Below are 27,814 nucleotides of genomic sequence, written 5' to 3' on the forward strand. Positions count from 1 at the left end.
AGCAATGCTTACAACCCAGAGGAAGGAGAGTGATGTGCAGAGCTGGTCCCCTGCTTGGTATCTGGCCCCAGGTTGAGGTAGCTGTCGTGGGAGTGCTGAGGTGCACTTTTCTCTCTTCCCAGCCTTGCCTGGGCTGGTGCTATCTGAGACTCTTGGACTCCGAGATCCCGTTGACTATTAATAACCCCAGGATGTCTGTGTGAGCAGTGTCTCCAAGAGTCAAATTCGCAGCACTCCACATCAGCACTTTGTGCCGTGCAGACCCTGAGCAGGGAGCGTGTGGGCCCCCGGATACCCAGGGGGGTCAAGAAGAGCTACTAAGCCTCCTGCAAGACCAAGCAAGCGAAGAACGCCGGACACACCAAGGTCTGCTCTTGCTGCTGGAGGCTCTGCGGAGTGGCCTGTGCATGCGTGCCTGAGGTGAGTGCCTCCACAAGGTGATGGGGAGCCGGGAAAGGTAGCTAGGAGGGATGGGACATTAAGAGAGGGGGCGGAACAAATGGTGGAAAGTCTGCATTGCATAGCAGTGCACTGCCTGGCAGTGGGGAAGGGGCTTAACAGGCAAAGCAGGCAGAAAGAAGTACTTGCCCCTGTGAGCCTGAGACCCCTTTCCTCCCTAAACGCTCCCGGAACCACTAAATCCAGCGGACCCTCTTTCCTACACTAGAAAAGCAAAGTCCTGCTGAAGTCCCGCTCTTGGGGACAATGACCATTACAGAGATCCCTTTTTCTTGAAGCGATCCGCTCAAAATTGTCACCGCCGGCACTGGCAGCTTCAGCAGTCTTAAGTTACCATCCAGGACATTTGGGAAGGCTGCCAACTCTCCCGTTCCTTTCGTGGCCTTACTAAATGTCAAAATAGATCAGATCTTTCTCTTGGATGTGTATCTCAGTATATTGCACATAAGGGTGTTTCCTCCCATGTTTCCCCACTTACTAACTTATCTCACTAAGTAATACTACAGCAGAAGTTCTTTCCCATTCCCCATGAGGTCAGGTAGTAGCACCAATGCTTTGCCAGCTAATTTCTGCTCCTTTTCTCTATCACCGGAGCAGCTGTCCAGGGTCTTGCTGAAGTATTCATACGGGGCATTTAATTGGCACATTATCTGCCCTTGATTTGGAGATATACACATTTGGCAACTACATGACATGGAGTTCACACTTGTCGGATGGATCCCAGTTAGAAAGAAAAGTGTGGAAATCAGTAAATAACTCCATTCCAGAAGACATTTTGTTGACCTGTAGGGTTCTCATTTGCTCTGGCCAAGGTGCTACACAGCAACAATCAGCCTTCACTTCTCACCTCAAACTGTTCAAAATGGAATAAAAATAATAAATACAGTAAAAACAGTTTTAAGATGAAGGAGCTCTAGCCCAGCCTGAGCTCTTGGGCTCAAGTGAGGAATTACAGGGTGAAATGTGTTTTGTCTTTTGAGACAAGAGTAATGCTGTCCTTTGCCCTTGAAATCTAAGAATAATGAATGAAAAACCTTGCTTGCAATGGATACATTTCGCAAATCCTCTCAGTTTAATGCCTGCAATTCTGTACTTTTAATCAGAGACTGGAGAACAGATGGCAGAAACAGCAGAATTTAGATGTCCAGCTAGCTGATTTCTTCTTCTGCTTTAAATAGAAGGTGCAATCAGCTCCCTGGACAGCTAGATTCTACCAGTTATGCCATCTGTCAAAGAAGTCCTACCTATTTTGTCATGGCTGAGGGTTTGGGGTGCAATTGCCAGAACTCTCCCACATAATTGTAGAAGCAAAACTGGAAGTCCAAAGGTGGTCTTGTTTTATTTTTAACCACTTCCACAGCCTTAATTTTAATGATGGATAGCAAATGAATGTAACAAATTCAGCTGTTGAATTCCTTGTCTCAGACATTCCTCATCTTGCCAAGCGAAAAACTGGAAGACAAAAGGGTGAATTAGGATTGTGTGGTGAAATAATATCCCTGTGCTTTTGTTCCTACTGGTGTTAATAACTTCTGCATTAGCAAAAACAAAAGTAATGGAAGGGGTTTTCCTATGCAATCGGTTTTTTGAGAAAAGAACTTTCTAAGTTTCAAGAGATTGTCCTATATCTATATTCAACCTTCAAAGTGTGCAACAAAATACAACAGCAGATTAATTATTATTTTATTGCATTGATTATGACTAGGAATGGGTGAATAATTCCATTTTGGTTTATGTTAGCGTCTCATTTTTCCAATCTGAGCACAGTTCTCGACATTTCCACATCAGTTTCCATTTTTTAAAAAATCTCATGAACATTCATCAGTGTTTTAGTGCAAATTTCTTTTCGTATACACATTTTTGTATGCAATTTTTGCCTAACGCATTTTTGCAAAGCATTTTATTTTCCCCAATAGTTCTATTTCTCAAAAAAATAATGCATTTTTGAATGTTATTTTCACTGATATATCCATTTTCATGCGTATTTTATCTCAGTATGTGCACTTTTGTACACATTGTTTGGCTGGCAAACTGCACTGCAAAATTCGGAGACGTGTGAATTTTGAACAAACATTCACATATTGTTTCATAAAATGTGAATTAGGCAGATTCGCCTTTGTTTCTGAACTGAATTGAACCTATGCCTACCTTGTAGGAATGTGACACATACGTAAATAGATCCATTTCTACACAGTCTTTCAAAAATGTTGAGGTTCTTAAAGGCAAAATGCAGTATACAGAGACCAGAGTGGCTGCTAAGGAAAACAGAGAGAACACAGATTAGTGAGATTCTGGGAAACATATAAGAAAATCTAAATTTCCAGCGAATGCTTGTGATGCTCATGATTTGGGGGCAATGATTTGCTTACTTTAATGGAGGAACCCCTGCACAAAACCTTTGGCTAATATGGTGGATGCTTACTTCATGGGAGATGAGACACAATTTCTGAAAGGATGCGAAAAATATAGGAAAGAGTGTGATGGCTGGGAGGATCACAAGAAGAGTTGTTTGCCCAGGTATGAAGTTGGCCAGTCTCTTTAGGCAGCCATATAGGGAGCAGCAGGAATAGGCCTGTAGAAGTGTGGGTACCGTTGGCATAGGGAAATGTCAGAGGGATGACCTGGGTGCTAAATTTAGGCTGTTCGGTAAGAAATTTGGGACCTCCATGGTGGCTTTCTCTAAATAGACCTCCTGTTCCCAAATAGGAGCAGTAGGGCAAGCAGAGGTTCTGATGATCAACGGATTAACAAGAAACCAGTAGTTCTAACAAGTACATTTTTTTCTGCTATTAACAAAGGAATATTCTGTGCAGGAAAGAGATTACAAGCCAGCAATGAATTTAGAACTAAAACAGAATGGAATTGGGCATTATGATACAGAAACACTTGAAGAAGAAGTTGCAAATTAGAGAGTGGTGTGGACATGAACAGATTTTGCAGGGGGGGAAACTCACAACGAAATTGCTAAAATCTAAGCAGGCCCTGGAAAAATTCCTAAAATCTAAGCAGGCCACACAAAAATTCCCACAGTGCCATTTCCTTGAATAAATTGGCAGCCCCCTATAGCTGCCTTGAAGTTGGGGGGGGGGGAGGGGGTAGTTCTAAATTATGGTTCTGCTGAGTGAAACCTAATTTGGCTCTTGGACGGGGAGAGAGAGAGATTAAAAATGTCTCTTAATAATTAAACTCACTGGGGACTCCTGGTCAAATGATCACCTTCTCTGTCTAATCTATAAGGCCACCACTTTCCTGAAGTTAAGCAGGTCTAACCTCCAGGGGAACCACATGTATGACACTTCAGGTTCCATTACAGAAGAATGGGTAAAATGCAAGTGTAAGAAAATGGCCGCTTACTCAGTCTCTGGGTGGGCAGCAGTTGCGGAATTCCCCCGGTCAGCTGCAAAGGATGGTGGGATAATCCACCACCCCTAGATTTCAAATTGGCCATCAGGTGGCCAGAGGGCCCAGCTACAAAGGCCAGCTGCATCCAGGTTTTGGACACTATTCAGATCCGAGAAGGAGTTTCCTGCAAACAAGATTGACCCTATTTGGAGGTTTTGCCTTCCTGATAACAAATAGTCACAACTTTTGGCAGATAAGGCATTGGGTGGAATCCTTTAGTCTAATATCGGGTTGGTGTGAAATGGTGCATCACCTCTAATCCAAACTGGAGCGATCGCAGGGTACTCCATTAGAGGGGTCTAGTGAGAACTCTGTCCAGAAGCCAAGCATGGGCCACCTATGTAGACCCATGTTTTGAGGAAGTCCCATAATTTCAGGCACGACCCCACACAAACATCTGCCACCCACCTATAGGCTGAAATTGGATATGCACCCAGTGACTGAGCCAAAGCCTACCTACAACTATAATCAATAAAAGTTGTGGCCAATTTTAAAATCCCAGAATGTTTTCTTGTTCGGTTTGTTATACATAAACATTGCCTAGGCCTTTGCTGCCTGGGTTGGGGGTCACTGTGAGTGGGTCCGCTATAGTGATGCAGGCAAAGAGCATTTCAATGGAAAACAAGCTGAATTACATTTGAGTAGAAATATAGGATTGTGATGCCAACGCAGAAGTTTGAGAACTGTCAAAAACTGAGGCGTAACTAATATAGTCTTAATAGGGTCCCCAAATGTTAGTGAGGTGATTATGAGGAATAGGCCTAGCCAAAAGAAGCTCTATGTGCTGTTGTTTTTTTAAATCAATGTAACAGAAAGGAAAGTGGACATATGCTGGACCTGTGCCATTGGGCTACTAAATGTGGAAGTTTATTAGTGCATTTTTTTCTGATGGGTGGCTTGTCATGTGTGGTAATATTTCAGTCGGTGGTCCCTTTTGCCACAACCTTGCTTCCATTTGTTTTCCCCTAAGCACAACCTATCGGGACGGGGGTGGCGCTGTGGTGCAAACCACTGAGCCTAGGGCTTGCCGATCAGAAAGTCGGTGGTTCGAATCCCCACGATGGAGTGCGCTCCCGTTGTTCGGTCCCTGCTCCTGCCAACCTAGCAGTTCGAAAGGACGTCAAAGTGCAAGTAGATAAATAGGTACCGCTCTGGCGGGAAGGTAAACGGCGTTTCCGTGCGCTGCTCTGGTTCGCCAGAAGCAGATTAGTCATGCTGGTCACATGACCTGGAAACTGTGGACAAATGCCGGCACCCTCGGCCTAGAGAGCTAGATGAGCGCCACAACCCCAGAGTCTGGACCTAACGGTCAGGGGTACCTTTACCTTTACCTTTTTAAGCACAACCTAATCATAAATTCAACATGCTATACATATACCATGCACTTTGCCCCTTCTGTTCCCACCCCAATATATATTTTCCCCTGGTAGCTCCACTTGTAAGGAGCAGATTTCCCTCTTTTCCCTCTTGTGTAATCTACACATATGGCTACGCATAGGCAGTCCAATGGAAGAATGGAAATCACTTAACTGTTGCAGTAGGGGGCTAATCCTGTCCCATGTTCGTCTTTATTCGTCTTGGCCTCAGCTAAGGGTATTTTGAGGGTAGGGAGGGTATATGTCTTACCAGCTGCCAGCTGTGCCTTTGACTGGGGATATGGACAGAGTTTGCACTTTTTGAAATGGCTTACAAAATGTCATGCAATTCGCTGTTTTGTGCCCCCAAGCACAGTGAGTGAGATTCTTCGAGCAATCGCAGGATTACAGTGCTCTGCGTGGTGGTGGTGCTTTTTAAAATGAAAAATATTTTTTTCCATAATGAATTCTGCTATTCTTGCTTCCCGTTATAAAAGTAATCTCCTGGACATATGGCAAGTAGGGTGGTTATTTTTTTTTTTAAAGAAAACCTGTTAAAATTCCCAGAAAAGCACCCCCCCTTTTTTTAGGGGGGTGTTCCCAAAGAAAGCTAAACAACTTTGACCCCCAACTTTGTCTAGATTTCCACTTTGGGGGATATGGCAGCCCTAAAAATATGTAAGTACATAAACCAAAACCATGCTAGAATTTGTGGCTGGAATTAATGTTGAGAAACATGTCAAAGTTTTTGAAAACAATTATGAATTTTGTACAATTTTTTTTTACTATTTTTACAACGGATGTATCACATTTATGAAAGAGAACAAGGTCTAAAGTGGGATGGGTTCAATAACTTGAGAAAAATGAATGAAATAAGACAACATTACAAATCGCATCGTTATTGATAACTGAAACCAGGAAGAATAGAACATTGATAACTTAAGTGAGAAACACATGGGAATACATACTGCAGACTAACCTGCATCTCTGGAATACCTGAAACAGCCAGAAATCGTTAGTGGCAGAACTAATTTTTTTGCTCAAGTCAAATCTGCCCATTCACCAACATACATTTTCATGAGCACAATATACCGGTAGATACTCCCATTGTTAAAAACAAAACAAAACACCTCAGAGAAAAGCACTATGAATAACTAATGTCATTCTGTTGCAGTGTAGATGTGACCTTTAAAAAAAAGCTATTCTTTTAAGTAATAGATTTAAGTAATCTGATAATATGTAAACGAATCATCAGATTACGTTTCTGCCATACAGCATGTTGTATCAACTTCTATTAAACATTGTTGAACAGGTTTCTAACAATATATCTGGAACATTTATATGGTCCAGTGTTAGCAGAGAATCTTCCTTAGCTTCTTCAGCCTAGAAATTAATAAAGAGGCTTCCTGGTCCTTTCTGTCCTCCTCAGGGACATGCCACATTATCAAATTATTTGTTTTGATTTACTTTCCAAATCTGCAGCCTACACAGTTATCTTACTGAATAAAATCTCCCGCACAGCTTATTCATCACTCAATTTCACTTGTTGTTTTGCTACATCCTTCTGTATATTATCATAATTAACAAATATAGTTCTCTGTACTGAGGTGACTTGTCTGTAGACCAGAGATCTCAGAACCTCAATGAACCTCAAACATACCGAGCAGCTGGGTACCAGGTCATGAAATTCCTGTTGGCGCTTATTATTATTATTATTATTATTATTATTATTAGTCACCCATCTGAGTGGGTTGCCCCAGCCACTCTGGGTGACTCCTAACAAAATATTAAAAATGCAATAAAATACTAACCATTAACTGCCTTCAGATGTCTTCCAAAAGTCATATAGCTATTTATCTGTTTGATATCTGATGGGAGGGTGTTCCATAAGACAGGTGCCACTACTGGGAAGGCTCTCTGCCTGGTTCCCTGAAACTTCACTTCTCGCAGTTGGGGAACTACCAGAAGTGATTGCTGAAACTGGCCAAAACTGCAAAATGTGCAGCCAAAATGAAAAACAGGTCATGTGCCATCATTGTTCCTTAGGGTTTGCTGGGGCTAGGAAAGATTCCAGAAGCATCTGTGTGGACTGGCCCCTTTTGTCTTGAGAGAGGAATTTGGTAGACACCTTTTCTATATATGCCAGAAGGGGGAAGGGATTAGCAAACGAAAGAAAACTCCACCTCCACCGTGAAAGAGGCAACAGCTCTGTATTTAACCTAACACGAATGAGAAGTTCATTTACACTATTCTATTCTCGTACAGAAACAGCATGCCTCTTGCAGGAACCCCGGCTCCCAATAAGAAGAGAAAGCCTACTAAACTCATTTTAGAACTAACCCAAGAAGGTAAGATGTATGTGCACCTGAATGCAGACATAAAATCCTCTCTGAGCACTTCCTCCCTAGGGTATCTGTGGAGTGCCAAACAGAGAACAAGCACAGAAGCTTCTATGAAAATGAAGAATCATGAGTGGTTAGGTTATGGCTTATGTAGAAGGACCGCAACAGTCTCCCGCTTTCTAGAATATTTACAGAGCCAAAGGGCTCACCCCAAAGAGCCAAACTGTATGTGATGATGTTTAGTCATATGCAGTTCGTCTCAAGTTTTTTCTTTTTCTTTTACAAGATGGAACCCACAAGCAGAAGAATGGCACAGTGAGGGACACAATGGCTACCCATATTTTCCCAGCTGAGGAGAAAATATGGATATTTATTGCGGTCTCTCACTGTCACTGATGTTAAGTCCTTAGATTTCAAGTAGCACTGCAGCAACAAAGGTTATTTAGATATACACTGACCAGTGCTGGATTTACGTATAAGCTAAACAAGCTATAGCTTACGGCCCCACTCTCTTGCCCCCCCCCACAAAGTTCACTATTAATATACTTCTTCTTAATTGTATTCAGTTCAACAATAACTCTGATAAATTACGTATTTTGTTATGTGCAAATGGCTTTAGATACCTAAATTACCATATAGCATATATTTAACACAAAAGATGGTGGCAATTTGTTGTTGACAAAGGACAGCTGGACCTATAACGGGCCCCATTATCTTCAGTGGTTTAGGGCCTCATCAAACATAAATCCGGCCCTGACACTGACATATGTGCCCCTCCTGCACTACACATTGAAAACAGTATTATGCCACTTTAAACAGTCGTGTCTCGCCACAAAGAATCCTGGAAACTGTAGTCGGTTAAGGGTTTTGAGAGTTGAAAGGAGACTCCTTATTTACCTCACAAAACCACAATTCCCAGAGTTCACTGGGAAGAGGGATTGAGTGTTAAGCCACTCTCGGGATTGCAACTCAGAGAACTCTAGAAAATTATAGCTCTGTAAAGGGAATAGTGGTCTCCTCACAATGCTCAGCATGGTTAACAAACTACAATCCCCAGGATCCTTTGAGGGCATCCATGTCTGTTTAAAGTTATAATACGTACAGTGGTACCTCGGGTTAAGAACTTAATTCGTTCTGGAGGTCCATTCTTAATTTGAAACTGTTCTTAACCTGAAGCACCACTTTAGCTAATGGGACCTCCCGCTGCCGCCACGCCGCTGCTGGCTGATTTCTGTTCTCATCTTGAAGCAAAGTTCTTAACCTGAGGTACTATTTATGGGTTAGCGGAGTCTGCAACCTGAAGCGTCTGTAACCCGAGGTACCACTGTAATGCGTTAGAGGTACAGTACAGACAGGGTGGTAAAGAGTCGGGAAAGAAGTTAATTGTTTAATCATATTGCTTTGACTGGAAAACAGGCATGGCTTGATTCTGAATCGCTAGTTCTTTGACTTGTTTATGGGGGGGGTGCATAAATATACTTGCACAAGCAAGCCACACGAAGCTCTGATTCAGTACAGTAAATGAATGGCAGCGCCTTGGCTGAAATGCTTCAGTATTGCTTGAAACCTTGTTGCATGGCTTCCAGTATGCTGTGCACATAGTTTATCAGCACAGCAGCCACAGCAAGTGACTGCTGGGGTTGGGATATGAACCCCTGTGACCTAAGAACCGTGAGGGATGTTAACGGCGGCACAATTTTTAGGACCAGGTGGCCTTCAAGTTTAGGGCCTCAAACAGATGCAGAGCTCAGACCCTGCAAGGTGAGAAAAATGGTGTTGCTCCGATTGTGTGGCGTATAAATGGGCTCATCCCAGCTCTGTACTGCGGAAACATCAACAAAATCACAGAGGTTCCATTGTTACAGTTCTCATGGTGGATTCCTGCTGAGAAAGCAACAATCCAATCCATGAGAGGCAACCGAGATTGCTGCCTTAGAAATGAAATGTTAACAGCCTGATTTGTTTGTTTATGTTTGTATGTGGTTGGGAAAATTAAATAAAAATATTTCCTTTTAAAAAATGTCGAAGACCAAAAATTGGCTTCCTTGGTGTCAGGGCTAGCGCACATTAGAATTTCTAATGAGCATAATCTGCCAATTTCTGTTTGGATTAGGATGGAAATCATCAAAAGTAAAAAAAACACCAGAGTTACAGAGACTAAGAACTCCGCTGTCAGGTGTGCAAATGCCATGCCCATTTTCACTTGCCTGAGTCAAACATCTGTTCTGACAATGACCCATAGAGATCAGTCCTTTTGCTCTGTCTTTTGACAACCGATATCTGCTGTAAACGGTGGAAATGGACATGGCGAGAGAGTTCAGATCTCCACTTCATAGAATAAGCAACTGAGGACGACAGGTTGGCATGAAGTAATTTTAGTTTGTAGGCTAGTGTTATTGCTTCTCAAAGGTACCGCCAACCCTGCTTGATGCCACCTGAGTGCTATTGCCATTAACTGAGAAAGAACCATTTGTCTGTGATAGCTGGTAGCGTGTAAAGATGGTTAAAGTTGCAGGGTGAGTAGAACAAAAAACTGAACATGTTCAAAACTCAGTGGTGCTTGCTAAGCAGGACAGATAGAAGTAAACATGGTTAAGACTCTAAATGTCACTTCCGGGATAGCCAGAGGAAATGTCACATTGTATAGATACTTTCTTCCATTGTGGGGCCATCTCTGCTCTCCACATAATACCACCCATAACACAGTCCCTTCCTACCACCTCAAACGTATTGCTTAAGCTTGGCTGGCGATAGCTTCTTTGCTGCTGCTCTTCCTCCTCCTCTCTAGCTCTCAGGTAATCTCACTCCCTTTCTACTTCTTCCTCCTGCAAAATTTTCTCAGCCTCATTCCCTTTATGTCCTCCTTTGTCCCTTACACTCCCATTAATTCTGATAGCTGGATCCAGAGGTCCTACCCTTGCTCTCTCCTCAGTCAACTGTTTGGTATTGCTGTCACTCCAGCTGTTCTGGGCCTGCCAGGGTCCCTCATTCCCCTTGGCTATGGGCTTCCTTGCTCTCTCCTGGCTTGGTCTATCCCTCGTCTTGACTCCTTGTGGTCCTCCACTTGTGCTCCAACCCCACTGTTTCTGGAACACAACTATGGTCACCATCCCCTGGTCTTCCACAGGTAGAAAACCACACACAGTTGCTGAGGAAATAGCGGATAACAAAACCTTGTCTTCATTGGAACATCATGACAACTGCTTTTGATATGGCAACATGTGGCTTTTCTGGTCATACTTCTTACATGAAAGAAACGTGACTAGAAAAGGTACCATTGTGTGCATTACATGTACTGTAACAAACTGTTTGCAAGGACGCAGAATTTAATGTCAATAATGTAGGAATCTTTACAGGGCAAGATTGAGGCTTTTTGTGTGTGTCTTTTTGGTGATTAGTAACAAGATGGTGGCCATTCAAGACCACTATTTGTTTCTTCATTTATTTACTTATTTCACTCATTTCCTTTAGCAATAATACTTGCAAGGTAGTCTACAAAACAAAATAACAATGCTACCAATAAAATAACAATAAAACTATAATTGAAACCAAATTAATCAAAAGAAATATACCCGCATAGTAATATATACTTGAGTCAGGAGAAAACATGCACAAAAGTATTGTAAAATGGATGACATCCGTGTTATTTTTCTAGAAAAAGAGGTGTTGAAACTCACAATAAACACTTCCCTCATTCTCTCAGAATGGTAATGGCGCCCACCTGACAGGTGCCAGAACTGAGTTCTGGAGAGTTCCGGCTGAAAAAAGTCATTAATAACGTATTCAGAATCTATTTAAAAGCAATGAGAGTTCTCACAGAAGGGGATTCAACCATAGCAGAGCTGCTCTTGAAAAATCATTGTCCCTGTGTCCATTCATCTAATTTTTGCTAATAATGGGTCAGAAAGCAAGGCCTCAGCAGCTGATTTTAATGGCTGAGGTAAGTTTGTGTTTGCGGAGGAGATCCTTCAAATAACCTTTGAAAGGTTAAAACCAGCACTGAAATGACTCTTTGTTAACCAGCGTAGTTGTGGTACAGAGTCAATAACTGCCTTGTTCATCTCAGCAAGCTGGAGGGCCAGAGTTTGAACCAACTGCACTCTCCGAACTGTCTTTAAAAGCATCTCCACTTGGAAAGCATAATTGTAGCCCAGTCTAGATGTGACCTGTGCACTGTGGAGGCTGGTCCATTTGGGTGAATGAGGGCACTACCAGCTGCCTCCTGTTTCTTCCAACCACTCCAAGGGATGGCACTGCCTGTCTGCTTCCTGCTCCTCCTTAGCCTCAGTACTACCTTTATGTAACTCAACAAGGAGGAGTAAGGTGACTAAATCTTGACTATCATTGGCTCTGGTTCCACCTACTGCAGATTTCTTTAAAAGGCTGTGGGGATCATACCCTGTTAGAAACAACACAGGTTAGGGCAACAACGCAGTTGGTAGGCCGCAAACCTTCAAGCAGTCTCCTCAGGAAGCGAACGCTTGAAACCTAACTGGGCGGTATAGCATATACACTCGTGATACAGGTGAAATCAAAGTCAGAGTGGACTCGAATGATTTTTATCTGCAAAAAGTATCGAAAACCTGTCACAACAGGCCACTGATAGCTCCATCAGCTGCTCCCTTGGGCTTGGCTGCAATAAAACCTTCACCACTCTGAAAAAGGTCAGCTGCTTGGCACTGTGCAAATGTGTGTTCCCAAGCCTATATTTTGCCAATATAATGGGAACGGAATCAATTACACAATATTTACAGAAAGGAAAGAAGGGTGTTACCCCCACCAGCACATGTAGATTCTCTCTTACAATCCTACCACCCAGGTCATTTAAATTCTTCTTACCTATTCTTAAATTATCAAGGGCCCATAATTTCCCTTCAGAGAAGGCCAATTCCACCAGTCATACTTTATCGGCTTTTTGTTTTTTAACTGCTCTGGTTGCACTGGTTTGGAGGAATGAAGAAAGAGGCCAAAATGTAGGTTTCTTGTAGTTGTAACTTTGTCCTTGTTGTACACCTTCAGTCATGCCACAAGAAGGGTCCAAGCTGAACCTGGGGAAGAAGATCAGCATCCCCAGGGATGTGATGCTAGAAGAACTCTCTCTCCTCACCAACAAGGGATCCAAGATGTTCAAACTCCGCCAACTAAGGGTAGAGAAATTCATATATGAGAACAACCCAGATGTGTTCACCGACAATTCTGTGGTAAGTATAGGAAAGTATAGAAATGTGTGGTCAATTGCATTTGTCCATGGTGATCAAAAGGATACCTAGATGGTTGCATGCTGTCAAAAGTGCCCAAAGGCAGGACCGGCTGTGGTTCTTGGTGAAGTTTGTTTTTGTGCCTATATAAAAGCTGGCCCTAATACAAATACTGATCTTCAAATTAGGTGTATACCTCCATACAAATGCATAGTAGTTAATAATAACTCTCTCTTTTTTGGCAGCACTGTTGCTGAATGGTTGGATATATTCGGGAGGGGGCATTTGAAATCATTTGGGAAGCCAGATCAGGCGCACAGCTCACCAGAGTGGTTTTGGGTTAGTAGGTTGGATTGAGATATAAGACATCCAAATTCAAATTCCTGCTGTCAAGCTCATTTGAACAGACTCAAGCTGGTCTGTCCCTCTCATCCTAGCCTATGGTACCTGATCTTTTGAGGATAAAATGGAACAAGGACCTCTTGTCTAGAGGATGAGGCAGAAAAGCAGGTCACCATACTATCTCCCTCGTACATTAATGTTCCAATAATATTATTATTGAGAGCCAGTGTGGTGTAGTGGTTAAGAGCGGTAGTCACGTAATCTGGGTAACCGGGTTCGCGTCTCCGCTCCTCCACATGCAGCTGCTGGGTGACCTTGGGCCAGTTACACTTCTCTCAGCCCCACTCACCTCACAGAGTGTTTGTTGTGGGGGAGGAAGGGAAAGGAGAATGTTAGCCGCTTTGAGACTCCTTAAAGGGAGTGAAAGGCGGGATATCAAATCCAAACTCTTCTTCTTCTTCTTCTTATTTCACCTACTTCTGCAAATTGTTTGAAGTTCTAGCGGCAGTCGCTACAGGAGCTATTTCCTTGTGAGGAGAAAGCTCTGGAGATGTGTGACATTTTTTCGGTGATATATGTTTGTTTACAAATATACAAATTGTGCATAGAGATCTGACAACTGTGTTCCCACATGGGAGTCTAAAACAGTGCAAGGGACCCAAAAGCAAATATAATCTACCTGCTGTCCTGCCCCTGCTAAGAACAGACCCAGATTACTGCCTGTAGCTGAACCACAAATGATTCCCCTTGCTCTCAGGCCAGGTGCATAGAGCCTAGGGCTAGGCAAGTTATTTTAGCACCTGAGGCAGAAAATCCTGCGAGTGCCTCTCCTTGGGAGTAGAAATACAACAACAGGAACAATTTGCTGATCTTTCATGACTCTCAAAATTAGTTGCCCCACTCTGCCAAATGTTAGGGCTGGCACTTCAACTGCAGAGGATGATTACCATTCAGAAATAAGAAAGCCACATCAGTTAAGAACAACAAGAGGGAAAATTTACAGCATAGATACATATTTTATTATACATTGTTAATATACAAGATGTTATAAAAGTTTGCTTTTATTCATGAATTTTACTCACTGTGTTTGAAGTTGCTTTTCGAAACATACAAAGAGAAGCACATAGGTTATAATGAAGCAAATGACCCTTCCTACCATTTTTTAATATAGCCGAAATAGTTTAATAGACCAGGGGTCTGTTTTTCAACCCAAAGGGCTGTAATTCCTCGTAGGGAGCCTTCCAGGGGCTGCATGCCAGGGGGAAATCCAAAGCATGTCCTGGATTCACATGTTGCCCAGTTCTGCATAGTGTGATATCTCATTATATTTCCTAGACCCTCCCTAAGTTTTGCAGTCAAACTAAGGAAGCAAGAGATAGTGGCAGGCAGAAGCAGAGCTTCGCTGCTTCTTCTCAGGCCACTGACTTCCATGTGGCAAGCAAAGAAGGTCCTAGTCTTTCCTCCATATCTAAGTACTGGGCCTTGGACAAGGGCAGCTTTTTCAAGCTATGTGCCGTCCAATAATTGCATGTCCTAAAACAGGTCAGTGGCGTAGTGTGCAGAGGCACAGGGGCAATTGCCTTGTGTGCAACATTGTTAGGGGCGCAAAATGTCAGCACGCGGTGCTGCCTCAAAACAGCTGTGCGCTTCCGTCGCTGGACTCTGTTGTAAACAGCTTCTCCATGCGAACCAGGAAGTGGCCTTTCTAGACAACAGAACGACTCTCCTCTGCGGGTGCAATCTCCTGGGTGACACAGATGCTGTTAGGCAGTTGAATGCACATGCATACCCTGTCCATTTCCTTCCCTCCCATCCCCCCCCCCCCGCACCTGCAAGGCCCCGGGTGCTGGCAACCCACGCTATGTTGCAGACTGCCCCTGGACTCCCACAGGGCTTATGGGTCCAGGACCGTGCCAGAGGCCGGAGTTCCTAATTCAGGATCCCCAACACCATGCAGACACCGTTAGCGTTGCATGTAGGTTGCAGACATGATCACTGATTGGCTTTATTTTCAATGGCTGTTGTTTTTAGCAATGTTGGGGTGCATACCCTCCAACATTTCCCCAATAAAAATAGGTACATTCTAAATAATAATAATAATAATAATAATAATAATAATAATAATATTTATACCCTGCCCATACGACTGGGTTGCCCCAGCCACTCTGGGTGGCTTTCAACTTATATAAAAACATAATAAAACATCAGACATTAAAAAACTTCACAATACAGGGCTGCCTTCAGATGTCTTCTAAAGGCTGTATAGTTACTTATCTCCTCGGCTCAGGGGGTCACATAACTCCATACCCTCCCACATTTCTCCAATGAAAATAGAGACGTCCTACCATAGCTTTCCAATATTTCTCCAATGAAAATAGGAACATTCTAAGGAAAAGCAGGACTTTCCGGGATCAAATCAGAAACCGGGGCAGCTTCTGTAAAGACTGTCCCTGGAAAATAGGGACACTTGGAGGGTGTGGGGAAGGGTTCAGGGTTCAGAATCTTAGGTGGCCTCTCACTCCTGACATAGGAGATGCAGGCAGCAATTCTGTCCCAATGAGCATAGGGAGATTTACTTCTAAATAAACATGTACAGAATTACAACAAAACACCTCACAGGTATTATTTTAACTTTTTATAGAAATATTACCTGCACAGGTAAGGGCAGGGTTGCTTATCATCAGCAGTATCACAGATTCCAGCCGTTAGCTACCCGTGACATGCAAAAAACCCCAGATCCTAGTAGCATTCAGTGCTTGCCATAGATATATTGGGGTTTTCATTACTTTGCCTGCAACTGTGAATAGTGGTTTGAGTACTGGGGAAATGTAGTTCCCAAACAATCTGGCAGGCTATTTGAGGAAAGGCGTTTGACTCCCTTATAACAACTGACTAATTACAGAGGATTTCAGCTTCCATGTACAACACAACATGGATTTAGAGAGGTCTTAACTTCCCCCGTTGCAAACTAAAGGTTCCTTTCTACAAGGGCTGAGGACAGTGACTGAAGGCGAGTGACTGTAACTCCAGACGTGTTGTTAATAACATAGACTGTAAGCATTTTGGGAAGCTCTTCATCAGGGAGGTGGAAATAGAAACACACATGGTGGTCTCAATCATTCCCTTTAGGGCACACTGAAAAGAGCTTCATGGCATCTCCCCAACTCAGCAGGCCTCCTCCCCCAGTGACGTCAGGACCTTGAGATGCCTAGCAGTTCCATCTCCCTGAGGTGGATCGTTTTTCATTGCCTAGTTCTCCTGAAGCACATATAGAAATGCTGGAACTAAAGACAGCCAAAGTGCCTTGCGGCATCAGAAAAGTTGCCACTATTGGGACTTCCATGTGAGGCAGCTGAAGGGCACACAAGTGGAGTTCTCTCTCGTTGAAACAGAAGGCTTGGCCTGCACCAAACTTGAAGGTGCCCTCTGGGCTACCCAGGCTATTTGGTGACCAACTCAAGCCACTTTGGGCAAATGTCCAAAGGACATCAGTATGCCAGCTGTTAAGTTGTGGGTGAACATATCAGACAACACAGCGATTCTTCAAACAGCTCTTGTTTATTCAGGGCCAGAACAGAACTGAACTGAAGAGCTCAGTCAGCCTGCTTATATAGAGCTCCAGAACAACGTAACTGTAGCAACTTTCTAAAACTATCCAATCACTGAACGTCACTTTCTATCCTTCATTTGCATACAAACTATCCAATCACTGAACGTCACTTTCAATCCTTCATTTGCATAACTATCTACAGTATCCCCCTGCTGGCCCAGGGTGAGAACTTCAGTACATAACACCAGCCTTTAGTGTGCAGTAGACAAGCAGCTCCTGTGCCTTGGGGATATTTTGGTCCTATATTAAAATGGCATTGAAAGTAACAACAAAAAGAAAAGTGAAATGTATGCAAATGCCCTTTGCTGATATCTGAAGCAGTTACTTTTTACATGAGCTGCACCACACTTGGTCCTGTGTCCCACTGCAATGAGCACTGTACTCATGGGGTGATTAATACCTTACAGAACAGGAATGAGCCATACCACATTGTCACTTTGCCAGGACAAACATTTTTCTAATGCCCCCGCCAAACCGTTGCCCTCCCCATCTCTTCTACCTTTGTGCGTGTGTGTAAATAGAATTTGCACACATCTACCTTCTCACTTGTCTTCTTCACTAGATATCTCATATCTCATCTCTGCCATTCTATCATTCACCAGCCTCCCAAGCTTGCAGAAATATAGTTGTTTTGCACATATTTTGTTTTGTGTGTGTGTGTTGCAAACATTTCTCCCATTGGTTTCATGTTCTGTGGATGGAAGTTCTCATTTGCTCATTTCCATACCATTTGCCTGTATTCAAGATATTATGAAAGGGGCGAAACCTTTCAAGATTCATCAGCATCTCTTATTATTATGCCCAGATATTTATTAATGGGGACACCAATTGCACTGCCAGTATTAACCCTAAGAACTGACTTTTTGGCTTTCAAAGAAAGAACACTTTAAGTGGGGTTTCTGTTCACCCGTCTGTTCAAGAATTAGAATCAGGTATATTATTGGATTGTTGGGGGAATGAGAACTCTGTGTAAGATGATGAACAGTGTGGAAAGAAGAAATGGGTAACATTTCCCTTGCCTTCACACAATGCTAGAACTCAAGAGCCCCTTTCAGGCACTTCATATTAGGGTTAAATAAACATGCAAGGGGGAGCCTTGGGAACCAGCACATTGTCTGCACGTGCATCACTCTCTTTGAGTGGGAGGGCAAACCTGTGAACTCAGGAACCTAGGGAACTCTAGGTTTCAAAATGTGGCGGGAGCCCTGACACAATGGCTAGGAGTGTTAGTCGGCAGGGTGTAAATTCAGGAAAGACAAAAATAAGGACTTCTTTGCACAGTCAATGTATGCGATCCATTGTCCCAAGATGTAGTGAATAGCCACTAGTTTGGATGACTTTAATTATTATTATATAAATTTGTGCAAGATAGGTCTCGCAACAGCTGTTGTATCCATGATCAATTGGTCCTTCAATGAATATCTTGGTGAACAGCCCATCATTTTATCCCTTTTCTGTTGCCTCTGAACAAAACATACCTATAGCTATTGCAGACAACACACATCCATATGTCTCACCCCTTTATGTCTTCATAATGCCAATATAGGTCATAATCCTGCTGGTGTTCCCAGTCTCTCCCAATCATTTTTCATAATAAATGCATTTTTCTATGTACAAACATCTAAAACAACCTGATGCATCAATACCCCTTTTTCCCTTTCGCTATTTTCTGATTGGCATCGTTCGCTCATGATTTTGCAGACTTTGGCCAAAGCACAGAGAAGATTCCTCTTTGGACTTTTGTCTCTCCCTTCCACCAAGCCTGGTGTTTGGTTTTGTTAACCCTTCTTCACTCAGCCTTTTCGAGTCACCATCCGAAGATTCCCTTCCTAATTGTACTCAGGTGGAGCTTGTCTCTCCCCAGAACGCTTGGTTTTTTCCTGAACAGCAGCTCTTGGGTCACAGTCACACTAGCTATTTAAAGCACAACACGTTGCTTAACAAACTACAGTTCCCAGGATTCTTTCTGGGGCATGCTTCAAATATATGGTGTGTGTGTGTAGCTGTAGAAAGGACCCAGTGGAAGGGAATGTTCCAGTTTAGTGTACCAGATAAGCGTGTCAGATTTCGAGCAGGAAGACCCACGTTTAAATCCCTGCTCAATTATGAAGCTCTGGGGCAGTCACCAGCTCTCAGACTATCCTACTAACATAGTAGTTTGTAGACCCTCCAAGTGTCCCTATTTTCCAGGGGCAGTCCTGGATTTACAGAAGCCAGTTTCTGATATGATCCCGGAATGTCCCGCTTTCCCTTAGGATGTCCCTATTTTAATCAGAGAAATGTTGGAGGGTATGAAGACATCTGAAGGCAACCCTGTATAAGGAAGTGGGGTTTTTTAAATGTTTAATTATTCATTATGTTTTTATATCTGTTGGAAGCTGCCCAGAGTGTCTGGGGCAACCCAGTAAGATGGGTGGTGGGGTAATAATAATAATAATAATAATAATAATAATAATAATAATAACAACAAATAATTATTAATTATTATTATTAATAATAGAATACTATTATTGAATCGACCATCCCTATTTTCGTTGGAGAAATGCTGGAGGTGTGCAAGCAAAGAATATGTTCTTTTAAATATCCCACAGGCCAGAAGCTAAACAACTGTTTCAAGGGCGGGTGAACAGGACTGCGTCCGTACAAAGAGGCAGAGAACAAAATTAAGGAAGTTGTTTACCAAGCCATATACAGTATATCTCACTGAATGAGACCTCCATCTACCATATGATATACCCAATGACTTAGGAGCAGAATTATGTGGGCATCTCCATTTGTTTGATCACCTCCATCCTTCCGTATATTTTGATCCTCTTGTGACAAGGCTGGTAAACTTGTCACCCTTCAAATAGACTTCACCTTCCATCCTCCTTGACCACTGGCCATGCTGACTGATGCTGCTCTGTGCCCTCTTTTGGTAGGAATATGTGGTCAAAAGAGTTTCTTTACTATGTGCCTAGGAATTAGGATTGTAGTGTATGGGACGTTTTGTGATTGGGCTAGACAGAGGCTACAGTATTGATGTTATTGTGCAGCTAAGTTAGATCAGTGCCCAGGGATTTCCTCTTCTTCACTCTCATCTGCCCACATCCCCTGCTCAGTCCGGCTTTCCATTCTCCTTGTTGAAGGCAACCACCAAACTTTTGAGCTGTCTGTAGAAAATCCAGGTGGTGCATGATTGGATCTCAGTAACTGAAATGCACTGGATGCATTTCGCTGCATGTTCACTTTCTATTTTGTACTGCAAGCACCACTAAATACCACCAGTTCACGTGCATGCGATTGTTTCAAATTGTGGGCCTAGCCATTCTTAGAACAGCTCGGCATTTCAGAGGATCAATTGTGGTTTTGTTAAGAGTGGGTGCTTTTTGCTAGCTCCTTTTGCTGGATAAGCACAAGGCTGGGGTGCCCCACAGTTTTGGTAAGCGCTGGCAGGGACTTTAGCCTGGCAGAAGAGGAAGCAGATGCGAGGGAGCAAAGCAGCCCAGATGGTTGTTGGCGGCTGGAGTTTAGTGAGAAGCTGTGCTGAGGAATTGCCCACCTGCAGACGTAGGCACCATCGTCACATGTTCACCCTTCAAGCAGTCTGGCCTCCTGAACTCAGAAACCAGTTGCGGATTTCAGTTCGCATTTGTGCCGCTCCATGCTTCCTTGTTAATACGGGAACCGACAGCCCTACCAGCCACAGCCTCCAGCTCCAGGCAGCACCAGAGATGAAACCTTCCATGACTCAGATTCTCTTCCTCTCTCCCCCTCTCAACCCCCAATCCCACATTTCCTAACATTCAGAGGGAATTCATTCTCCTTGTTCTTAAAATGGGAAATTTATATAGGCAAGGGAGGGAGATTCCCCAGAGCTCTGTCAGTTTAGTTTGCTGATGGCTCTGTGCCCAGACTGCAGATTGGATGACCTGCCGTGAAGCCCTGGCGACTGCAGCTGAATACATGGAGTGGAGTGTTAGATAATTCTACACTCAGCCTTGTGGGGTTTTCACTTCTTCTATCCTATATTTAGCTGACCGAACAGCTGGCCTTGGAAGCCTGTTTACAGCCTGGAAAGCTTCTCATCACCAAACAGTGCTGCATGTAACAAGCAAGCAAAGTGCTTGACCCTTTAAAAAAAAACCAATGTGGGGTTTTGCTAGGATCCCTCAGAGGTGATTTTGCAGGTGGACCCAGCGGGCTTTGCAATTCTGCAATCGTGTGCCTTTGCTCAACAGAACCTGTGTAGTTGCTGTTACCTCTCTGTTTTATGATTTGCACAGGCTGCCTATGGGATTCCTTAATTTCCCCCCGCAAAATGTATTTAGTGAAGGCAAATAGCAGGATAATATGAACATCATCTAGTTAGTGCACAGATTGCCTGTTGTTGGCAAAAGTCAAAATGACTTGCTGGGATTAGCTACATGTAGAAGGAAAAAACCTGCAGGAGAAAACACCAGCAGATGGCATAGCAGAGGTGTTTGTTTTTAATCATGGGGTGATCAGCACCCTGCTGATCAACCCCTCTCCATGCTATTTCTACAATATTCAGAATTGGTGGAGGAGGTTCCCTTAGATGTCAATTAAGCTGCCAACCAATCGATGTCATACACATATATGGATTTTCTTCCCACACCCAACTCTAAGTTTGTAGGTAAACTTGACTAAGTCAAGTTTAAAATTGCAGGTAGGCTTGGTAATTTTTGTTCCTTTTCCAGCAGGTCTCCTCCTGCTGCTATGCATTGTTTGTGTCATAGTTGTGCCTTTTACCGCCCGTTACATCTTGAGTGCTGCTCTAGTATTGCAACAAGGGGCACTTTGCCCTTACAATCTAGTTCTCAGAACCTAAATTATTATTTTTTCTTAATTATCATTATTATTATCAATTAAATTTGTATCATCTGAATATCACAGGGTGGTTCACAATGTAAGTAAGCCTAGCAAAGATACAGAGATTCTTCTCAGCGGCAATTCTCACTGTTGCTCCTTTCTAATATTTTATTTTATCTAAAGAATTTATATGCTGCTTAACTACAATACTCTCTAAGCGGTTTATAAAGCTAACCTTGAGGCCAACCAACCAACCCTGCCAACGCATTTGCACTTATGGCATAACTGCTCACAGGGTGGATTTGATTTAAATCAAATTGATTTAAATCACTAGCTAGTAAGACTTGATTTAAATCATTTTTTACAGAAAGACTCGTTCTTTCTGGTATAATCTTGATATTTACAACCAGATTAAGGTTTCATTTTTGGAATAATGAATTTTCAGAGTACTTTTTACAGTTATATCAAAAATTTGGTTATACTATTAGAAATACATAGACTGATAATTATGAAATTATTGGGAGGTTTAATAAGTTAACTGTTTATCATTGAACAACTTTTCTGCTGTACTTCATTGGAAGAAGAAAAACAATCATTTCCTTAATAACAATTTAAACAATTTATTTAACTAAAGCAATAACATTATAGCATATGTATCCATGTTTGTTAACTGATGTGGTTAAGCAATTAAAAAAAAAAAAGCTAGACTGAGTTTTAGCACATATGAACAACTTGAAGAAATCCTTATTTCCTGATGAATAGTATTTGGACTATAATGTAACTTAAATAGAAAACTTTCTTTAGAAAGATTTTTCTTTCAAAAGCATTTTATTTTGAAAATCCAATTTACATTTAAAAAAAAAAAGGATTGATTTTTATCCACCCTGCCGACAGCCATAGGGCCCACTAAGAATTTTGTTAGCTGGAAATAGGTGTAATGAATCTGCACCTGGACATTCACACTCCTCTCTCTCTCTCTCTCTCCCTCTCTCCTGCCTTCTAGGATCATTTTCAGAGATTCATCCCACCTGGGGGACACTACGGAGTTGATTCTCATGGTTATTCACACAGCGGTGGGAGGATGGTGGGCGGTGTAACTGTAGGGCAGTATGGATCCAGTAAACTGCAATACACTCCTGCTCCTCCTCCAAAGCCTGGGAGCAAAGGTGGAGCTGGAGGAACAGGAGGAACAGGAGGAGGCCACACCGAGGGATCTGCCGGCACAGGAGGAGGCGGGGATGGTAGTGGAGGAAGTGACACCACTGGCGGGAAAGGCAAGTATCTGTGAGCATATTGTGTATATATATATACACACACACACACACACACGGGGACGCGGGTGGCGCTGTGGGTAAAACCTCAGCGCCTAGGACTTGCCGATTGCATGGTCGGCGGTTCGAATCCCCGCGGCGGGGTGCGCACCCGTCATTCGGTCCCAGCGCCTACCAACCTAGCAGTTCGAAAGCACCCCTGGGTGCAAGTAGATAAATAGGGACCGCTTACTAGCGGGAAGGTAAACGGTGTTCCGTGTGCTGCGCTGGCTCGCCAGATGCAGCTTGTCACGCTGGCCACGTGACCCGGAAGTGTCTGCGGACAGCGCTGGCTCCCGGCCTATAGAGTGAGATGAGCGCACAACCCTAGAGTCTGGCAAGACTGGCCCGTACGGGCAGGGGTACCTTTACCTTTTATACACACACACAGGCACATAAACATACAAGTTTAAGTGAGGAAAGATGCCAGGGTTTGGGGGCGACTGCTCCAGAGATCGAAATACGTGTTTCAGTTGAGCGAGAAGCAATCCACATCCTGCGGTATCTTTCCCAAAATCTGGATACCCCTGACAGTCATAAAACATTCAATTGTTTATGCTTCCTGGTCCAGGAAAAGGACAAGTTTGCAGACATTTCAGCACCACTGAAAGATGGGTTGGGTATAAAAAATAAAATTATTTATTATTATTATTATTATTATTACAACATTATTATTCCTACTACTAACTTATTCCAGCTGCATCCAAATAAACGATAATGTGGCACTCTGGTAAATTCACACAGAATGGCACAACTTGCGTAATTTATTCTGAATGGAGGTTTTCTGATTTTTTGGTGCAGAATTTGGATTTTGTTTGAAGCAACCTACTGCTACCTTTTGACTTTATAATTCATAACATTTATCTGCCCCACTGGCATTCTTTTATGTGTTCCTCTGCTTTGCCTTTAAAAAATGACCTAAATCATCTGTTGTTGTTGTTGTTGTTGTTGTTATATTTCAGGTGACGGCAAAGGTGGAAGTGGGAAACATGTCTCCATTTTTAAGACCTACATCTCTCCATGGGAAAGAGCTCTAGGCATGACCCCTCAAGAGAAAAGTGAATTCACAATTGACCTCCTTTCTTATGGCTCCAAAGCAGACCTCTGCCATTATAAATCTTTCAACAGGTAAGGGGAAACTTTTGATATATTGGTGGAGGCTGACAGTGGATGGTAAGTAAGATTATTGTGAGTTAAACGGAAAATGGATTTGATCTGGAGCTTCAGCAAAAGGAAGTAAGACCCTCGTATTAGGAAAAAGACCCTTTCCCCTTAAATGCAAGGGAGATGAGCTCTTTGGTTATTAGGGAAGCTGTGAGTACAAGACAAAATAGCCAAGGTCTGTTGATACTGGAAATCCCTGTTCCCTGCTAAGACTGAAACAGGCTCTGGTTCCACCTATTGTGTGAAGCCAAGGGGTAGACCTGAACCCCATGCAAAATGGCATTTTGGTTTCTTCCAAATTGATGATCTTATAAACTGTGAAGGGCTGAGCAGAGAAGATGCAGAGAGTACACACACGAAGAAAGATGGAAACTGACAGGGAGTTGTTACGAGGAAAACTGCGCGGCAAAGTGGCAGGGGAGGGGAGGGTACATTGAATGGGGACGGTACAACAGTAGGGAAAGATATTTGATTGTTTGTTTATTCAGTTTCTATACTGCCTTTCTTCTGGGGATCACAGGGCTGATTACAGAAGCGTACTGGGGGGGCGCATGCGAAACTGGCCTTCACTGGGGGCGTAGGCCCAGGCCCCTCTCCAAGGAGTCACCTATCAGACTGTGGAGAGTGTGACGCATATGTGTGTGTGCTGTCGTGGCACACACACATAAGATAAGGTTCCCGTCTGTCTCACACTGTGGCACAAAGGCGTGTGGTAAAGTGATTTTTTTAAGGGAGAGAGTGCCGATACAGCCCCTTGCCAAGGTTGCAAAGGCCCCAAGGTACACCTCTGGTGGTTAACAGTATAAAAACACAAAAATACGTAACATAAAGGCAAAGGTAAAGGGACCCCTGACCATTAGGTCCAATCGTGGCTGACTCTGGGGTTGTGGCGCTCATCTCGCTTTATTGGCCGGCGTACAGCTTCCGGGTCATGTGGCCAGCATGACAAAGCTGCTTCTGGCGAACCAGAGCAGCGCACAGAAACACCGTTTACCTTCCTGCTGGAGTGGTACCTATTTATCTGCTTGCACTTTGATGTGCTTTTGAACTGCTAGGTTGGCAGGAGCAGGGACCGAGCAATGGGAGCTCACCCCGTCGCAGGGATTTGAACTGCCGACCTTCTTATCGGCAAGCCCTAGGCTCTGTGGTTTAACCCACAGTGCCACCTGCGTCCCAACATAAAGGTAAAGGAACCCCTGACCATTAGGTCCAGTCATGACCGACTCTGGGGTTGCGGCGCTCAACCACCACCAACAGTTTAATTAGACAAAGGGGAAGAGGAAGTCGTCCCCCCCGAAGCATGTAACAAAGGCACCAAGCGACTCTCCCTTGGGAGATCATTGTGAGGCATTGCTTTTCCTCAATTAACTGGAAGCAGAATGAAAACAATGATTCCACAGGGCACGATACCATGTTATATTATCTGGCAAGGCTTGTCCCTTGGCCAAGATCCTTCTATCATGTGTACTCAGAACTAATTCCCATTCAGAAGAAGTCCTCTGCTTCTTCCTTCCAGTTTCAACCTCTAGTTGCTTTCTGTTCAGCACCGTACAGCAGGAGTAATTAATTGCCCACAAAGCATTTGTTTCCCTTTTTCATGGGGCAGGGGAGGCTTTCATTTCTATGTTATTAAGGGGAAGCTCATCCCTGCACACATCTTAAGTGACCTAGAAAGTAATGAGAGAGAGAGGAACTCAGTGAGGACACTTCTAACGAAAGGTACAGTAGCCCTGAAAGGCCTCAACAGCACTTTGCCAATTCAGACTGGACCAGCTGGTGCCGCAACTGCATTTTAAGTGGGGGGAAGTTTGCCATGAATTGGGTCTGTAAAAAGATAGCAGGACCACACACAGAGAGACACACGAAAAGACTGGAATGCTAAGGGTTGGCAATAGCATCATCAGACTTCTCTGTAAAAGGTGAGTGAATGAAGGGGCAAGTCAGTTTATATTTGTTACAAAGCTCTGGTCTTCTAGGATACAGTCATGTAGAAGGCATGGGGTAAGCCAGACTAGTGTTCTACTGGGCACAACCACCTTCCCTTTTAAATAAAATTCTGATTGTTTAACATTATGATCAAACACAATCTGTATTGTGACATTATTATTTTCTGGTTATTGTTTTCTTCAACACTTTGAGATGAAGCCTGCAAACCCGGTCTCAATACATTTATTAACAAAGATTTTGTCTCCATGTTGATTTGTTCATACTTCCCTATTTTGGAATGTCTTTTTTTTTAATAATAATAATTTTTATTAAGTACAAATTAGAAAACATACATATTTACAACAAAAGAAAATACAAAGGAAAAAGAAAATACATATAACCAAGGAAAAAAATTAGAGAATACTTCGCCTCTTTTAATATTTACAGTTATTTATACCTCTATAAAATGCTATTCACGATAAAGGAGTGAAATGAAAGATAAGTTATCAGAAAAAAGAAAAAAAGAACAAAGAAAAAATAAAGAAGTAAAAGAAAAGGATCATAGGTGAAAAATTTTAAAAGTAGATAAGTATTCACTATACATAGCCGTTTCCCATCTATATTTATATTCAATTATATAATTTCATATTGTCCTTGTCTTTTTTTTTTTTTTTTTTTTGGTAGTGTGGAACAGAGAAGGGGTTTTTCTGCCCACCGTGTCTCCATTCCAAATCACCTGATTATGTGTAGCTGTTTCTCATTCCCCTGCCCTTCCTTTCCTTCCCAGGGTTCGGACATGTTTTGCTTTGGATTGCTGGGAAACAAAGCTAAGCATCTTCATTATCAAAGTAGTGGCTGGGTTGGCTTTGTCCCTGGGTCACGTATAGCTAGGGCAGGCATAGGCAAACTCCGGCCCTCCAGGTGTTTGGGACTGCAATTCCCATCATCCCTGACCACTGGTCCTGTTAGCTAGGGGTGATGGGAATTGTAGTCCCAAACATCTGGAGGGCCGGAGTTTGCCTATGCCTGAGCTACGGCTTCCCTATGCACTGAATTGTCCCTGGTGCTGAGGCCAAAACCTTGATTGCCAATTCTACTTCTCCCTAGGACTGCAATGCCGTATGGGGGATATGAGAAGGCAGCCAAGCTGATGACCTTCCAAATGCCCGAATTTGATGCTGGCCCTTTGGTACCCGAACCTATCATTGTGTGCAGCCAAGAAGTCACCAATAGACCGTCTTTCAACAGAACCCCGGTACCCTGGCTGGGGTCTGGAGAGCCTACTGAATACACCATTGAAGTGAACGTGCCAGTTGCAGGTGAAACAGAAGAATTATAGAACCTTCCTTTCCTGCCCCAACCTTTCTGCATCTGCCCACATGCAAGTCTGTTACAAGGAGCTGAAAAATGCACTTCCAGTCCCAGAGATTCCTAATCTTTGTCCTTAGAACAGCCAAGTTCCCACTAGGTTCTCAAACGTATCTTTGCTGTGGTATTTATCCATATCAGAGGTAGAAGAAGGAAAGCACTAAAGTAGGAAAGAAGCAAGAGAGATGGTGTGGGGAGGGGGAGATAAATGACTTATATATCTGCCCTCCAAAACAAAACAAAGGGACAGTCTTGGAATGTTTAAGCTGCCTGCCTGCTCTGTACCGGGTTTGATCCTGTTTTATCATTTGGCAAAAACAAATAAAGCATCTAGAAAGAAAGAAGACAAGACTCTCTAATCTTTGTTTCATGTTCACAGTTTATTTAAAACATCCACATCCTACTTTACATTGCGGGGGTGGGGGGAATCTAACAGGGCACAAAGAACTACGACTCAGCTTTGCCATGATCCAAGGTTGCCAAATATATTTGTGGCTCTGGCATGTAAGGATGCACCAATGGGACT

General features: G+C 43.1%; 1 protein-coding gene across 2 annotated transcripts; it reads left to right on the plus strand.

Annotated features, from left to right (window-relative positions):
• MYOZ1 (myozenin 1) lies at window positions 1-27,629 on the plus strand. 2 transcript variants are annotated; one of them, XM_083440567.1, is made up of 6 exons: window positions 1-420; window positions 7,482-7,564; window positions 12,578-12,759; window positions 22,524-22,794; window positions 23,793-23,958; window positions 27,028-27,629. In XM_083440567.1, exons 2-6 carry the CDS (start codon window positions 7,489-7,491, stop codon window positions 27,257-27,259), a joined length of 927 nt encoding a protein of 308 aa, XP_083296693.1. In that variant the 5' UTR covers window positions 1-420; window positions 7,482-7,488; the 3' UTR covers window positions 27,260-27,629. The 2 variants fall into 2 exon arrangements, with proteins under 2 accessions (XP_083296693.1, XP_083296694.1); XM_083440568.1 differs by lacking the exon at window positions 7,482-7,564 and having other exon boundaries at window positions 58-420.
• Window positions 27,630-27,814: the final 185 nt, after the last annotated feature.

The sequence above is a fragment of the Podarcis tiliguerta genome (assembly GCF_965153285.1).
Source record: "Podarcis tiliguerta genome assembly, chromosome: 5".
Lineage (NCBI taxonomy): Eukaryota > Metazoa > Chordata > Lepidosauria > Squamata > Lacertidae > Podarcis > Podarcis tiliguerta.

Bases quoted from the DNA above. Each gene is read 5' to 3' on its own strand.
- MYOZ1 (XM_083440567.1), top strand. From the start codon at position 7,489: ATGCCTCTTGCAGGAACCCCGGCTCCCAATAAGAAGAGAAAGCCTACT. The intron at 22,795-23,792 runs GCAAGTATCTGT...GTTATATTTCAG, and splicing joins TGACACCACTGGCGGGAAAG to GTGACGGCAAAGGTGGAAGT. The intron at 23,959-27,027 runs GTAAGGGGAAAC...ACTTCTCCCTAG, and splicing joins CATTATAAATCTTTCAACAG to GACTGCAATGCCGTATGGGG.